Source organism: Sceloporus occidentalis, unplaced genomic scaffold (genome assembly GCF_023333645.1).
Source record: "Sceloporus occidentalis isolate IW3139 unplaced genomic scaffold, rSceOcc1.0.p SCAF_5, whole genome shotgun sequence".
Classification (NCBI taxonomy): domain Eukaryota; kingdom Metazoa; phylum Chordata; class Lepidosauria; order Squamata; family Phrynosomatidae; genus Sceloporus; species Sceloporus occidentalis.
In genome coordinates, this window is record NW_028316985.1 from 84,749,090 (window position 1) to 84,763,592 (window position 14,503).

The 14,503-nt window shown below is 39.9% G+C and overlaps 1 protein-coding gene across 2 annotated transcripts in view; it reads right to left on the reverse strand.

Moving 5' to 3' along the window:
• Nucleotides 1-14,503, reverse strand: part of MAGI2 (membrane associated guanylate kinase, WW and PDZ domain containing 2) — a 789,679-nt gene that overhangs the window by 217,641 nt on the left and 557,535 nt on the right. For both annotated transcript variants that reach the window (XM_089524612.1, XM_089524611.1), the window contains one exon: nucleotides 3,470-3,591. In XM_089524612.1, coding sequence (XP_089380738.1) covers nucleotides 3,470-3,591 — 122 coding nt within the window. The remainder of the gene's footprint in view (nucleotides 1-3,469; nucleotides 3,592-14,503) is intronic.

A 14,503-nucleotide genomic window follows, 5' to 3' on the forward strand; every position in this document is an offset into this window, starting at 1 on the left:
CTGCTTCCATTAGTGTCTTTGCCATCAACATATTTATTCTCACAGCTTTCCACCAAACAGGGCTATAAGCCATTATTCTCAAAATATGAGCTACAATTCCTCAAGGAAGTAGAGATAATTTGAATGAAAAGTACAGGTGTCTCTGTCACAAGGGTAAATACCCTGGTACACTTCAGACGATGTGAACTACAATCCATACATGAAAGACAACATGGCCAGTCACTAGGGATTATGGGAACTGGAGGCCAAACTAACTAGAGAACACCTACTCCTTCTCTAACAAAACAAAGCCCAAGCTGAAGGTAAGTTTTTAGATGAAATACGTGATATGAAATGCTTGAATGCAATTAATGTGTTCCTTTAACAATATTCCCAGAAAAGGATTTAGTAGAATCAGAAAATGAGTTCAACCTTTCCCCTTCATACTGCAATCCTGCTGAAATTCACCCTTCTGTCAGGTAGGAGAAGAGACAGGCATAAAGTGTTAGTTGCCCCCAAACTGTGTACCAACTAAAATAAAGTGAATAGCCCTGGCAAGAATTTTCCTGGGCTGAAAGTGCTGCTGGTGATGCCAAATTAGTGCATGGGAAAAACCCTATATTCAGAGCTTGATCTTAGATGAGCAGGCTGTGTATAGTGGCTTAATCCCTCTCAGTTTTATTCACAAGGATTCTCTGTGCAACAGCATGTGAGATTGAAGGGGAGAGGTAGAGTCACTGTGGTCTACTGGGGTTTGATCTGCCTGATCAAGTCCTCTATCCCACAACTTTCTGGATTCAAGTGTGTGTATCTGAAACTGGGAAGCTGGGACAGATTAGGATAGCCACATACTTGTTCGTGTACCACCCACCATGCTGCTCAACAGTCCCCCTACCTGAGCTAGCCAGATTGTTCTAAGGGATGATGTTGGTGATCCTATGGCTTGTAATGCTAAGAGATATCAGCAACCATGTAGAGACTGCCGTGTTCACTGAATTTTATGCCTACCATGACACACATGGTTCTGTCCCAAGTATCTGAGCCCAGACTCTGGACCTCATTTTCTGTGCTGGTTGGGGTGATGGTGATCTGGGAGTGAAGGGACATTCTGTAGTTGTATTGTCATGGACAGGCCACAAACTTGTAGGATTGAGACTTGCTGGGATACAGAAGCTGTCCTGGGGTGGAGGACATATTAAGTGTATGGATCCAGATAGCTCCTGGTGGCTTTTCTGCTGCTTTGACAGGCAAATCTATTGAAACTCTAGGCAACTCATGGAATAGGGTCAGGGTGCTGTATATTATTGTTTCTAAGTGTCCCCTTTCAAGAGGTGGAGTCAAACCAGCCTCTGGTTTTTCAGGGATGGTGATGAAACACGTAAAATGGTGACTACTGAGAGATTGGCTGAAAATGTAAGAGTGGATCTAATCAAGCACAGACTAGAGCCTATCTGACAACCTATTCTGTGACAATGTTGACAGTAAAAACTGATTTTTTCTCTATTACCACTGACCTGGCCAACAATGCTGTTTTGAGTGGTCAGGGGTCTTTTACAGAAGTCCAGTATCCAGAACACTTGACAGCCCACTATAAACAACTTGCAGATAAAATGACTTGTATAACTAATACAGATTCAGTGAATCTAACTTTAGCCCCTGCTTGTCCAGTGCTAATGGATATTTTTCAGTTTATACAGCTAGCGGGTGTAGATAGGATTCTTGGAGAAGTGAGAGCCACTACAAGTGTGTTGGATCCTTGCACTTACTGGATTAGGAAAAAAGCCAGAAGGGACCTGGCTGAGCTGGTAGAGGAAGTAGTCAATGCCTTGGTAAAGCAAATGAGAGTCCCATCATGCCTGAAGGAGGTGGCTATAAGACCATTGTTGAAAAAAGACCTCTCTGGATCCCACTATATTGGACAGCTACTGGATTGCAGCATATTGGACAGCCAGTGAAATGGAATTTCTATATTGTTTGCATTTTTTGGTACTGGAATGTGCAGTATCCTTCCAGCCGCAGAGTTTTTTTGTGTGTGCAGAAGATGGACTATCTAGATCAATTTCAGTATTGCTTCAGGTCCGTAGCTATAAGCCGAGGTAGTTCTGGTTGCCTTGGTGGACAACTTAGCCCAGGAACTGGACAGGGGGAAAGTCTTTATCTTGACTCTGCTGGACCTCTCAGTGGCTTTCTGTACCATCAACCTTAGTTTCCTTCTGGATTGTCTTGTTATGATGGGACTAGGAGTTATTATTTTATAGTGGCTCCATTCCTTCCTGGAGGGGTGAAGCCAGGAGGTAGTTCTGGGTAGAAACCAACCCATTAGCCAATAGTGTTCCTTAGGGGTTGGTTCTTTGTCCACACTATTTAACGCATATGTGAAACTGTGTGGTGACATCCAGATTTTTAGCATCTGTGTCATCAGTACATGGATAGCACACAACTCTATCATTCCTTTCCATCTCAATCCAAAGAATATGTCTTGATTTTAAACTGGTGTGTGTTACCTGTAATGGACCAGACAAAGGTGATCATACTGAAATTTAGTACAGAAAAGGTACTCCTAGTCATTTGAAAGGGAGATCTGGTGGAAAGGACTGTCACACCACTCTCACAGAAACATTTGGTGGAAACATGTGGGGTTGGCTTTCTCAGTGGCTACTCCCAAACTCAAGAATTTTGTTTTAATTTTTCTAACCTGCTGAAATGGGGAAAAGGCAGGATACTACTACTACTCCATCTAGGCAGTACTGGGTAGGGGCAGGGTTTTTTGAAGGCCAACGTGAAGAAAATAGTAAATGTCCTTTCATGGGTACCATAGTAGCAACACCCCATTCAGTTGCAATTAGTAAAAGGCAAAAGGAAGACACATCCAATGCATTCGAGCATTTATTATCATATCTGTTTGACCCTACAATTGAATGAACAGCCAGAATATCTGCATTGTTATCTTTTGCACATTATGAATAGCTGTGTGCCTACTAAAGTTTTCAGGTGAGAGCACAGAAGACTAAGTCACCTTACTTTGTATTGGATTCTTGCATTTTCAAAGGATCCCTCCCTTTGGGGCAATAAAAACTTTGCATGGTCTCATCTTTGTAATTTTCATATTAATATTTTCTCTTTGCTCTCTTTCTGATCTCATGCAGAAGAATATGTCTAACCAGCTAACCATTTGTGCCTCTGTTTTGTCATTAACAGGACTGAAAACATAGAATATCTTTTTTTACTGAGTTAATTTTATTACAACCCCCTTTGCTAGATGTCAAAGATTCATTTTGACATGTTTTTGCTAGATTTTTCATTTTGGCAATTTTAAAGTTATGACCTCAACCCAAATCAACAAAGACAAGTTTGTCCTCAATTTTGTTTTGGAGAAAATAGAAATGAAGCCTATTCTTATTCATATCTTAACAATGTACCTATGAAATAATAGAAAACTTAATGGAATTGTTTTAACTGTAAGATATGGTACACTGACATGATACTGTACCTCGGAAACCTTGGGCCGGCATAGGCTTGGTTCCAAGTTCTGCGTTGGGCATGGTACGCTGTTGTAGCTTTCTTTTTGCTTCCAAAACAGGATTTTCAAATTGTGTCCTTCTATTTATGTGGCTGAAAAATAGAGAAATAAATAAATCAAAGATGATCCTTTTTGAGACCTGTTTTTTAAATAAAGATTAATGGTAGCTTGCTATCACACAAGCAAACATTTCACATCTCTATATTAGTCAGCCACGCCACTTCTTGAGATGTGTTTATGTGGAAAGTCCTCTAGCAGAGAACTGTATTTTGTATAAATACCTATCAAGTGTTGTGGGAAAGGGCTATTGGTCAATGGTAAAACATATGCTGAAGGTAACAGGTTCAGGCCTTGACATTTCCCTGTAAGACTGGGAAAGGCAGAAACTGGTGTGTAGCTCTGAGCTAGATGGAGCAATACTCTGACTCAGTAAGCATTCTCCTATGTTCCTATGGAGACAAGAGGTATATCATGGATAGGATTGTTGGGAAGTTCATCATCAGTGAAGTGCATTATAATCAGATATATTAATATAGTCTATCATAGTGGTTTGGACTTAGACAAAAAGTCAAATTCAAGGACCAAGAAGGCCAAGAGAAGACCATAAACAAGCCATTGGCTTCCAGTGTAATCTTGTGAGGCTAACATGATCCTTTGATCTCTTTAGAAAAGGTAGCAAGTTACAGATAATGAAGAAGCAGAGGATACAAATAAATAAATAAATATTGCAACTACAATGACAGAAACAATGGTATCATATGCACACTATTAAATATTTAGTGCTTATGTGGCAATGCAGGATCATTAGGAATGGCATAGCAAGCAATGCAACTGCTCATCATTGCCTTGTGAATTTTACTAGGTAGAAAGTAGCAATCCTTCATAAGGCAGCATAATTATCTTTTATTCAGAACCTTAATATGATGAGGCAAGCATATTTTTCAAAGAAATTGAAACAAACAAGCAGAGCCAGGAAATCAATTAATATAAATGAAATAAACATTAATTGTTTGTCTGAAATTAGAAAGTGTAATAATAAATCTGTGACAATCAATAATCCACATAAAACATATAGGGAGACCAAACAAATCAGTAGCCATAGGTGTGAAGGGCTGTAACCAGAGGAAGATTGATGGCCACAGATTTTAGTAAGTTTTCAATAGATCAAGGGCCAACTGTGTTTTGACCCTGTTGTCTTCTCCCCACCAAACTAAGTCTGAATTGTTAGTTAAAAAACAACTGCTTTGTCATATTTAAAATACATGGAGCCACAAAATCAGTTGCAATAGTTATCAAACATATCGGTGTAAAATATCTCTCAGAGTAAAACTAGTCTCTTGTCTTCACTATCCGCAATCTGATATCAAAGCTGAAAGGTTCTGTTTTTACAGTGAGCCTTCTGCCTGCCATCAATCTTCTTCCAATTACAGAGTCATGCCCAACAGCCCTTCACACCTACTGTTGCTGCTTGGACTATGCATTTTGAATATGGTACATAGATTATTTATTGTGACACTGAAACAGGTGGAGTTCCCCATGCCTATCTCTTTAGACTGGGGGATCTGGGGGTCCTTTGTTGATGGTTAACTGATCTGTACCTGTTTGGAGGTACCTCTCATCATCTTCTGGTTGTTTGGTCTCCCAGTTTTGGAACAATGGTATATTCCAAGCAGGCAGAGTTAGCATCAACACTCCAGTTAAGCACTCTTAAGCCTTGGATCTCAGGATATTTAATTTAGAATAATGAGCAACCTCTTTGTTATCCTTTTAGGGTATTTTATTAAACATTGTAATAGGTATAGAAATATACACTTCTCTCAGGGAGGAACACAGACCTTTCAGTGTCTAGGCACATTACATTCATTACATAACCCCTGATTTCAAACAGTCTAAACAGCCTTGGCAAAAGATCCCTGGGTTAAAAATGCTGTTGCTCAATGCCAGGTTGGTGAATAGAAAAATATCCCTGATCCAGGACCTGATCCTGGATGAGCATGGCAACTTGGCTTGTATTATGGAGATCAGGATCAGTGGGGGTGAGGTCAACCTTACACAGCTTTGTCCACCTGGGTTCTCTGTAAGGCAGCAGGTGAGGCCTGGAGGGTGGGGAGGTACAGTTATATAGTGGTCTATTGGGATTTCATATCCCTCACCAGGTGCCCTGTTCCACAATGTTCGAGGTGTTTTTGTGTGTGGTTGTGTGTGTATGTTTAAAGGTGGGTGGCTGAGACAGAATAGGGATTCTGCTGATGAACCACCTGCACCTCTGCTCAACAGTGTCTCTTGCTGAGCTAGCTAAGTTGACCTCAGTGGTGATGTTGGAGTCTTCTCAGCTTGTTGTATTTGGGGACTTCAACATCCATGTGGAGATTGCTCTGCTAGGAGCAACTCAGGACTTCATGTCCCCCATGACAACCATGGGTCTCTCCCAAGTAATATCTGAGATCACTCATGTTGCAAGGCACATTCTGGACCTAGTGTTCTGCTCTGAGCAGTATGAAGGTGATCTGGATGTGGAGGAACTTTCTGTAGTTTTATTACCATGGACTGATCATTACCTGATAGATGTTTAGGCTTTCGATACCATCAACCATGGGCACCTCTCTGAGATGGGACTTGGAGGCACTGTTGTGCATTGGTTCCCATCTCTCTTAGATGGGGAAACTCAGGAGATGGTGCTGTTGGCCTCCTGTTCAACTCCCTGGCTGTTGGCCTGCAGGGTCCCACAGGGTTCTGTTTTGTCCCACATTTAATGGCTGGAAGAGATCATTTGGATTTTTGGGGTGTGGTATCACCAGTATGCTGATAACAGCAAACTCTATCTCTCTTTTCCATCTGATTCTAAGGAAGCTGTTTTGATAATGAACCAGTAAATACATGAAGTAAATAAATAAATTGCAGATAACACATTATACTTTCATAAGGACTGAATGTTTATATTCTCTGCTTTTCCCTAGCAGACATCTCTATACTTAACACACATAGGAACGTGAATGTGTTGTCTGTGAGGCACATTACAGCCTATTCACTGTAGCATCCATTACAAGCATAACTGGCATGTATCTATCCAGACAGAATTTATATCATTATTATAGCCTATTTGAGAACAGTCTTTCTGCCTCATGATCTTTGTAGTTATCAGCAAGTAACAGCATTATCAGCATCAAAGCTGTTAAAAAACAGCCATATTCATATGGGAGGCTGATGCTCAATCAGCCTGACTTCTATGTCCCTGAGCTGATTTTATATTATCTGCAGCCTTTGTTGATCCAGTCAGAGACAGATCTTTACTAGCCTCCACTAATATACACTAAGCAATGTTAAATTGTTTGTATAAACGACAATTCCCATCCAATCAGATTAGCGTTTACTGCTCTTTACTCAGTGTTGTATCACCTGGAGGCTAGTGGTTCTGCCCTCCATCTGATTAAATCAGCCATTAAAAGGCAACCATTTGTTTGTTACCTTTCAAGCCATTTCTCCCTCCATCATGTTTACAGTTAGGTTGGCTTCCTGTCTGGAACCAGCCAGCTACTAAACCCTTCTCATTACACAAATTTTCCAGTTGTATACTTTAAAAACACACTTATTACACTGCTATTCAGGCTTAACGGGCTTAAATTTTGGAAACTGTAACCCAAATCAGTGCAAATCTGTAACCACAAATTTAATATTAGTTATTTATTATTACTTCTCAATATTTATTTATTACATTTATATTTTTATTCATTTCCCAAGTCTGCCTGTTTCTCTGCTTTTGACTTGGTTTGCAAGTCTGGTCATCTCTCTCTCTTTTTCTTTTGCTGTTTTTCTGACATCTCATCTTGTTGCTAACACATTCACTGCATATTTTTTATTGTGGTGGGGAATGATGCAGAATAATAGATTTTTGCCTATATCAGGCCACATCTTAGGATCACATCTTGTGATCAGCACAATTCTTATCATTTCCCCCACAGTCAAAAGTGCTCTTTGGCAGTCCAATAACTACTGGGGCTCAAGTCTTCTGACCCTACCTTTATGTAAGCTTGATGTCTGATTATTTACTCTATCTTTTTAAAACATCTGGAAAGGTTCTTTTCATCTTTCCTTTCAGCTCAGCAATGATGATTGTACAGATTTCACAAAGCAAAACAGAATTATCCACAGCTACTTCTCTAACATTCAAAAACTGAAGTCAGTTTTGTAGGGAATTATCTGTAGGATAAATACGTTAAAAGTGATAACGTGGATAAATGGATTTGCTTTTGAAAAATCTAATTTAATCCCCCATGTCTGAAAAGGGATCTTTGTTTTTGTTTTCACAAGAGTAACTTTCCCCTCTTTTTCTCACCTCTGAAGCTTCAGTCAATTTAATTTTACACTGCTGTGCTTCATGTATGTATTTCTAAACCTAATATACTCACAGATTTGTCACCTATCACTTCTGAGGTTCAAATCATTAACCGTGACTTTACTGGACAGTTATTACCTGGTCTCAGTTACCTCCCTAAAAAATCCTGGGCCCTGATCATATTTGTTCGCTGTCGTCTGCTTTGGATGCTTTGTCCTGGTTACCTGCCTATGGTAAACTGGTTATGTGTCTTGCCTTTCTGAACATTTGTTATTCGTTTGAACTCAATGTGTGTGTGCTTGTGTGTGTGTGTGGGGAGGGGGAATCAAAGCTCTCTTGATGCTGTGGGAACTAGTGTTCCAGGAGTCATGGCTCTGTGGGAAAATACATGGTTTTACAAGCAAAAGGTCACAATTTCCATTCATGCCACTTCCATTCAAGAGACGCAGGTTGCAAGGTGATGGGTAAGATCTCTGCATAAGATCCTAGAGAGAGATTCCACTAGAATATATGACTGGGCAAAATGGACCAAATCAGATTGCTTTCAGAACATGGAAATATCATGTCCATGACTGTGCAGTAGTACACTTACACAGCTCAAAATCACAGCAGGAAGAATGCAAACTATGATGGCTACAGGTTCAGAGAGTTGTGTAAAGTGTCCAGCAGAAAGATAAAGTTGACTTCAGAAGCAGACGAGATCACATTTTTTGCCTCCAGTGACTACATTTGCCATGCAATCAAACTTTTTTATGATTTATCCATTTTTACGACATAATTAAGACACTATATTATAATGGGATATTGTCTCCTTAAAAACGAACTCATCTGTTAAACACCAGTAATAAAAGAAAGTGTAACACTGTCACTTTTTATAATGAAAAATGGGAAGCAATTTTCACTTCAAACCTATTGAGCTTAGACAGCAGATTAAAACACAGATCTTTATGCTGACTATAAAATTCTTTATGAACATGGTACTGCTGCACTTTTAATACCACTGAGGTATTACCCTATTATTACAAATCTTGATTAGAATTCCCTTACTGATTCTTTCAAAAAAAAAATGTTATAATATGTAGCACTACTGTTCTCTACATTTAAAAAAAAGATATGTGGTGGGACGAGTGAACTAAAACCTTTGAAATAACCCTCCAGGATTAAAGTTTCACAAACTTTCTGAACTCAGTTCCTCTCCCCCAACAACCATCTTCTGAACTTGCCCACCCTTCAGAGCCCTCCAACCTACCAGCAGTCATTTCTTTACCAGGTGAATTTGCCAAAAAAATTTAGCCCTAACTTTATGGACTTTCCCCATGGGGTTGGGTTTGGGGTTCCCCTTGCTGCAGCAAATAGCAGTTTCTGAGGAGAGGTTTTCTATATGACTAGGGAGAAGGCAAAGGATTAGAAACGTAGGAGGCTGCCTTACATTGAGTCAGACCACTGGTCCAAAATTCTGACACAGACTGGTAAGTGATCTAGGGTTTCAGGGAGGATTCTTCATTAATACTGTTTTGAGATGTTGAGGTCTGAACCTGAAATCTTCTGGATGGAAAGCATGTGATCCTCTCCACTGAGCTATGGCCCCTCCACATCTGTTCAGATTTCATAAATTATCAGGTTCTGTTTCCCCCCTGGAGGTGGTGCAACTTTCATTTAATACCTGAACATGAAACGGAAAGGTGCATTTAACAAAGGCTGCATTCAACCACCAGTATAGTGTGGCCCTGAAATCAGGGAGTCAAGGATGCAGCTTAGCAACAGCTCCTAGGTATGAGAGCAAACTAGGTGAGAAAGGACATAATTCTATCAATGTGTGGCTGCTGCTGACAACACCAAACATATGCTAAGTTCAGATGCAGAAGTGAATGGATCATATGACTGCAGCCAGCATGTGATGATGATGAAGTTTTAGCTGCTTCTTTGACATGGCCTAGTCCCTTTAACTATTGTACCAAGACCCAACCCACTTGGAGTTCATCACATGCTGACATCTGCCAAAGGACCAAGTGGATTTTTTTTTAAAATGAAGTGTTCATTCTTCCTGAAAAGCATCTCCTCCCATTTGGGTAATGAAATAGATAGGATTTCTCCAACACCATGTGACACTTGAGCCACTTCGCACTTCAGAATTACACCAGTATGGTTCTGGTTTAACTGCTATGGCTGGATCCTATGGAATCCTGGGTTTTGTAATTTGATGAGGCACTAAAGGTATCTGGCTGAGAATTCTAAATTAAGGATGTAAAGTATATTTGTAATTATTCATCCCCAGGTTAAAAAACAGGCTTGAACAAAGACAGAGAGGCCACACACTGAGATTATCGGTAAATAAGGATGGCCACAACTTTATTATACAGTAAATTAGCATAAATAAGTACTTTTCCAAACAATGAAAGAAAGAGATGGAGAATATGATACACTAGGTAACCCAGACCAATACCTGTCCAATACCAATACCAAGCAGGCCAGGGAACAATTATGTGTCCGGTAAATGCCACCTAACACTTGCTAAGATTTGCTATCCAAGGAGGTATCAGGATCAATAAAAGAGGTACACCAAAACGGCAGATTCACAAACACATAGGTTAGCCCTGTTCAATCAGCTGTTCCAACCCCCAGGGCTTTCCCTACCCAAATTCGTATAGTGCTCAATATTCATATCTGCCAGTTGTGACAGAGCAGCCCCTAACTATATAGTACACCATACATCAAGTGAACGTAAACCATCTGAATGTATGCCACTCTACCCATACTTTTAGATCTAGGACTGGGGTAAAGTCAATCAAGTTGGTCCACCATCTATCTCAGGCAGTGATAGATATCAGGGTCTTTTCTGTGGTGAGCCCTAACAATGGAATCTCTTCCTTCAAGACGAATTGGGCCAGATGCCAGCATGTTTGAAATTGTGGTACCAGACAAAGACCCTGAGTAGTTAATTGCAACTGCAATGAATCTCAATGAATCTTAGCAATTGTTTGTACTGTATATTTTTTTAAAATATTATATTTTGTTCTGAGCTGTTTAGTATTATTATTAGTTTTAAATGGAAGGCTGTCATATAAGCTGAAGTAATTACATACCATACTTCTACCTCCTCCCCACTATAATGACAGCTTATGTGTGTTTTGCTTGCTCACACTGCACATTGGTAGTGCTGCGATTCCATTTTAACTGCCATGGTTCCTAAGGAATGCTAAGGGTTGTAGTTTGGTGAGGCAACAGAGCACTCTGGCAGAGAATTCTAAAATCCCCTCCCAAAATGACAAATCCCAGGATTTCATAAAATGGAACCATGCCAATTTCTACTTTAATTGGCATGGTTCCATTTTATGAAATCCTGGGATCATTGCACTATAAGTATGTAGTGTGAAGCTATGCAACACAGCTAGAGGGACTAGGATACATTTTTATTACTATCAATAGTACTATTATATTATTTATTTACAGTTGGCCTTCCACATTTATGGCTTTGACTTTTACGGATTATTCACAGATTATTTGCTGCCACATCCACTGCTGCTCTATGCCATTTTTAATAGAGATGGCAAGCCTCATGAGACCCAGAGACTGAATGTGCATTGAGGCTTGTAAGTCCCTATTAAAAATGTCATAGGCCAGCAGCGAAGGTAGTGATAAACCCTGATGGCTCTCCATTTCTACCTTATGAAGAAACACCACTGCCTTGAAGGCATCCATGGTGCGTTGAATATGTGGTTCACATTTTTGAGTGTGTGTGTCAAATATGGGGGGCGGGTGGGCTAGAGTTATTCACAGTTTTTGCACTTTTGTGGGGGATCCTGAGCTCCTAACCCCAGCAAATGTGGAAGGCTAATTGTATATCCTACCTTTTACCCAATATTGGGACTGAAGGCAACTTAGAAAAGTATGCACATTTTTAACAGAAGTTATGAAATGAAGAGTTGTTGGACAGGGCTTTAACTAGGCATCACGTATACACATATATAACTCAACTTTGACACCATTTTTAAACCCTCAGAAACTGCAGGTGGATGGTGGTGACATTTAAGTCTTTTGTAACTCACTGATTCTTTGCTACAATTTACCCCTCCCCAAAAGACTATCAACTCAGTGGCAGATCACTGCCTCAATGTGTGTGTGCTCACAGGTTCAATCTCCAGCTTTGTGAGGTAGGGCAGTGGGAGTCTTTTGTTAAAAACTTTAGATAGCTGCTTTCAGTTGGGAAGACAATTCTGAGCTAGCAATGGAGCCAATTGCCTGACCCCATACATAGTGTCTTCTATGTTTTCAAAGGACATTTTGTTAAATGGGGGATTGGCTAAGTGTTTGCTCCAGATGTTGGATGTGCAATTTCCAGCACTCCTCATCATTGGCGATGCTGAGAAAGGCAGATGGCAATTGCAGTCCAACAATATCTGGAGAACCAGATTCACCCCCCCCCCCCCCCGATCTGGACAGCAGAAGCTAAAAGAAAGACAGATTCTCTTTTCTGGTCCTGGTTTTTTTTTTTTTTTTCTTGTCTAAATTCCTACCTCCTGGAGTGTTTCTGCCTCCTCAGAATTCAGTATTACAGTTCTTTGCATGCAGTTAGCCTTAATGTCAAAACCAATTAAGTAGCACATAAGGTCTTATGACAAAATAAATTTGACAGCAGAATTGGAAACTGCTAATAGAAACAAAACTGCTTGTAACAAGTCTCATATGCTGACTCGGAGAAGGGAGAAGAATAAGGATAAAAGATTTATTCTCACAAGAAGAGTAGGTAATGATTTACCTACCATGATTCACACTTTTCCCATGGCATAGCTTTAATGTTTGTTAAGGCAGAAGGTATATTACCCTGCATTCTTTCCAATTTATTATACTATAGTAAGATTCCGGATACTTCTTTTTCCTGTTTCCTGGAGCTGAACGACATAGATTCTTATTTCATTTTTATGACCCATACATGCTTTCTCTTTCATAAAATAAGATATGGAAAATGCATAGGGGAAAGTGGCAAATAGAGATATTCTCACCCTCACTGTAAAATCAATCCAAATAATAGTACAATAGTATATCAGGCACTTCTGATCCTGATTTTGTTGATACGGTATTCTGATTTGTAGTGTTTATAATCAGTGAGATCTCATAATGTAAAGCAGTATAGTAAATAAATAAATAATCTCCACTGTTTCTTTTCACAACACAGGTGAAAGGGAGGCATTTTTCAGAAATAGTAACCTGAGGTTGTAATTTGTTCAAGGTTCATACAAGTATAATGTAATAATGTAGCAGCACAGCCGGCCATGTTGACTGGGAGATACTGGAGATGGCAGTAAAAAAAACGTTACTTTTCAAGCTTTTGGGAGTAACTAATTAACAGACTCAGGAATATTATGTGGCCAAAACAGGTAGGCAGATGATACCCAGGAACCTTATATAATGTTATCGGCTATGCTATAGATGCATCACATTTGTAGGCTTTGATTGTAGCAAATGATCATGATGACTAATGCTGCATCCGCACTGCAGCAATAATCTGGTTGGACACCACTTTAACTGTCATGACTCAATGCTATGGAATTATGGAAAGTGTAGTTTGTTGCAGCACCAGAGTTCTGCTACACTTCCCAACTATGTTTTTCAGAATTCTATTGCACTAAGCCATGGCAGTTAAAGTGGCGTCAAACCAGATTATTTATGCAGTGCAGATGCAGCCTAAGATATTGAAATTTTGTTGAGGCGTTTGTCTTGGGCCAAGGAAGAATCCCAAGTCTTAAGCTTCAATGTTGACAGAGAGGTGCCAGTAATGTAAGGGTGCTCCCATTTGTGGGAAGCTCTTCGCCCACAGGAGTGAGTTAATTAGGAGGTTTAATACATTTATATGTTCTATGTTCATCCTTCACTTTCCAGCCCCAGTGAACTACTGAAGAAATTGTGTGGAGTTGTGCTAGAGATATCACATTTCCTTGCCAATCAGTGCTTTTCACAATTTGCAATGCAATTGTAGACATGTATAGTTACTAGGGAGGAAGTCCCAGTAAAATCACTGCTACTTGCCCCTGAGAAATTATTTATGGGATTCTGCTATCACTCTGCAATACTCTGAAAAGTTACAAGCCATCCTTCCATTCAGGCTGCCACCTCATAGGAGACAAATGGATGGATGGTTTTGAATTTGTGTGGGTACTTCCAAACCTCCTTCTTATGAATCCTAGGCCTCTCTTCATGTTAGTATTAATGCTCTTGTACTAGAGGATTGGTACTTTTTTGGTCAAAGCTACCTTTCACTCAGATTTCTCCATTATGATCATGAATTTCCAGACTGTGTGGTTTATTAGCTCTTCCTACACAAATACATAAACTCTCCAACTTCTTAAGTGTGTGACTGCATAAAGTGGAAGCAACGGAGGATTGCCTTGCATTTTCTTCTCTTTCATGGCTTGCATATTTGAAACAGAGACTCACTGTAGTCAGATCGTTAATTTTATCTATTTATGGAAGCAATTTATCATAGCCACCTATTTGCATACAGAGCAGGGTATGTATAAATCTTTCTAGAAGCAGCAATGATGTTGGGGAAAACATTAGCTGCACCATTTCCCACATTCCCTCATACATACTACAGACTCTTCCCATAAAGATTTCCCCAGGAACAAGACCCTTGGAGTGTTGCTAGTTCCTAAACTGTCCTCCAGGAAGCAGTA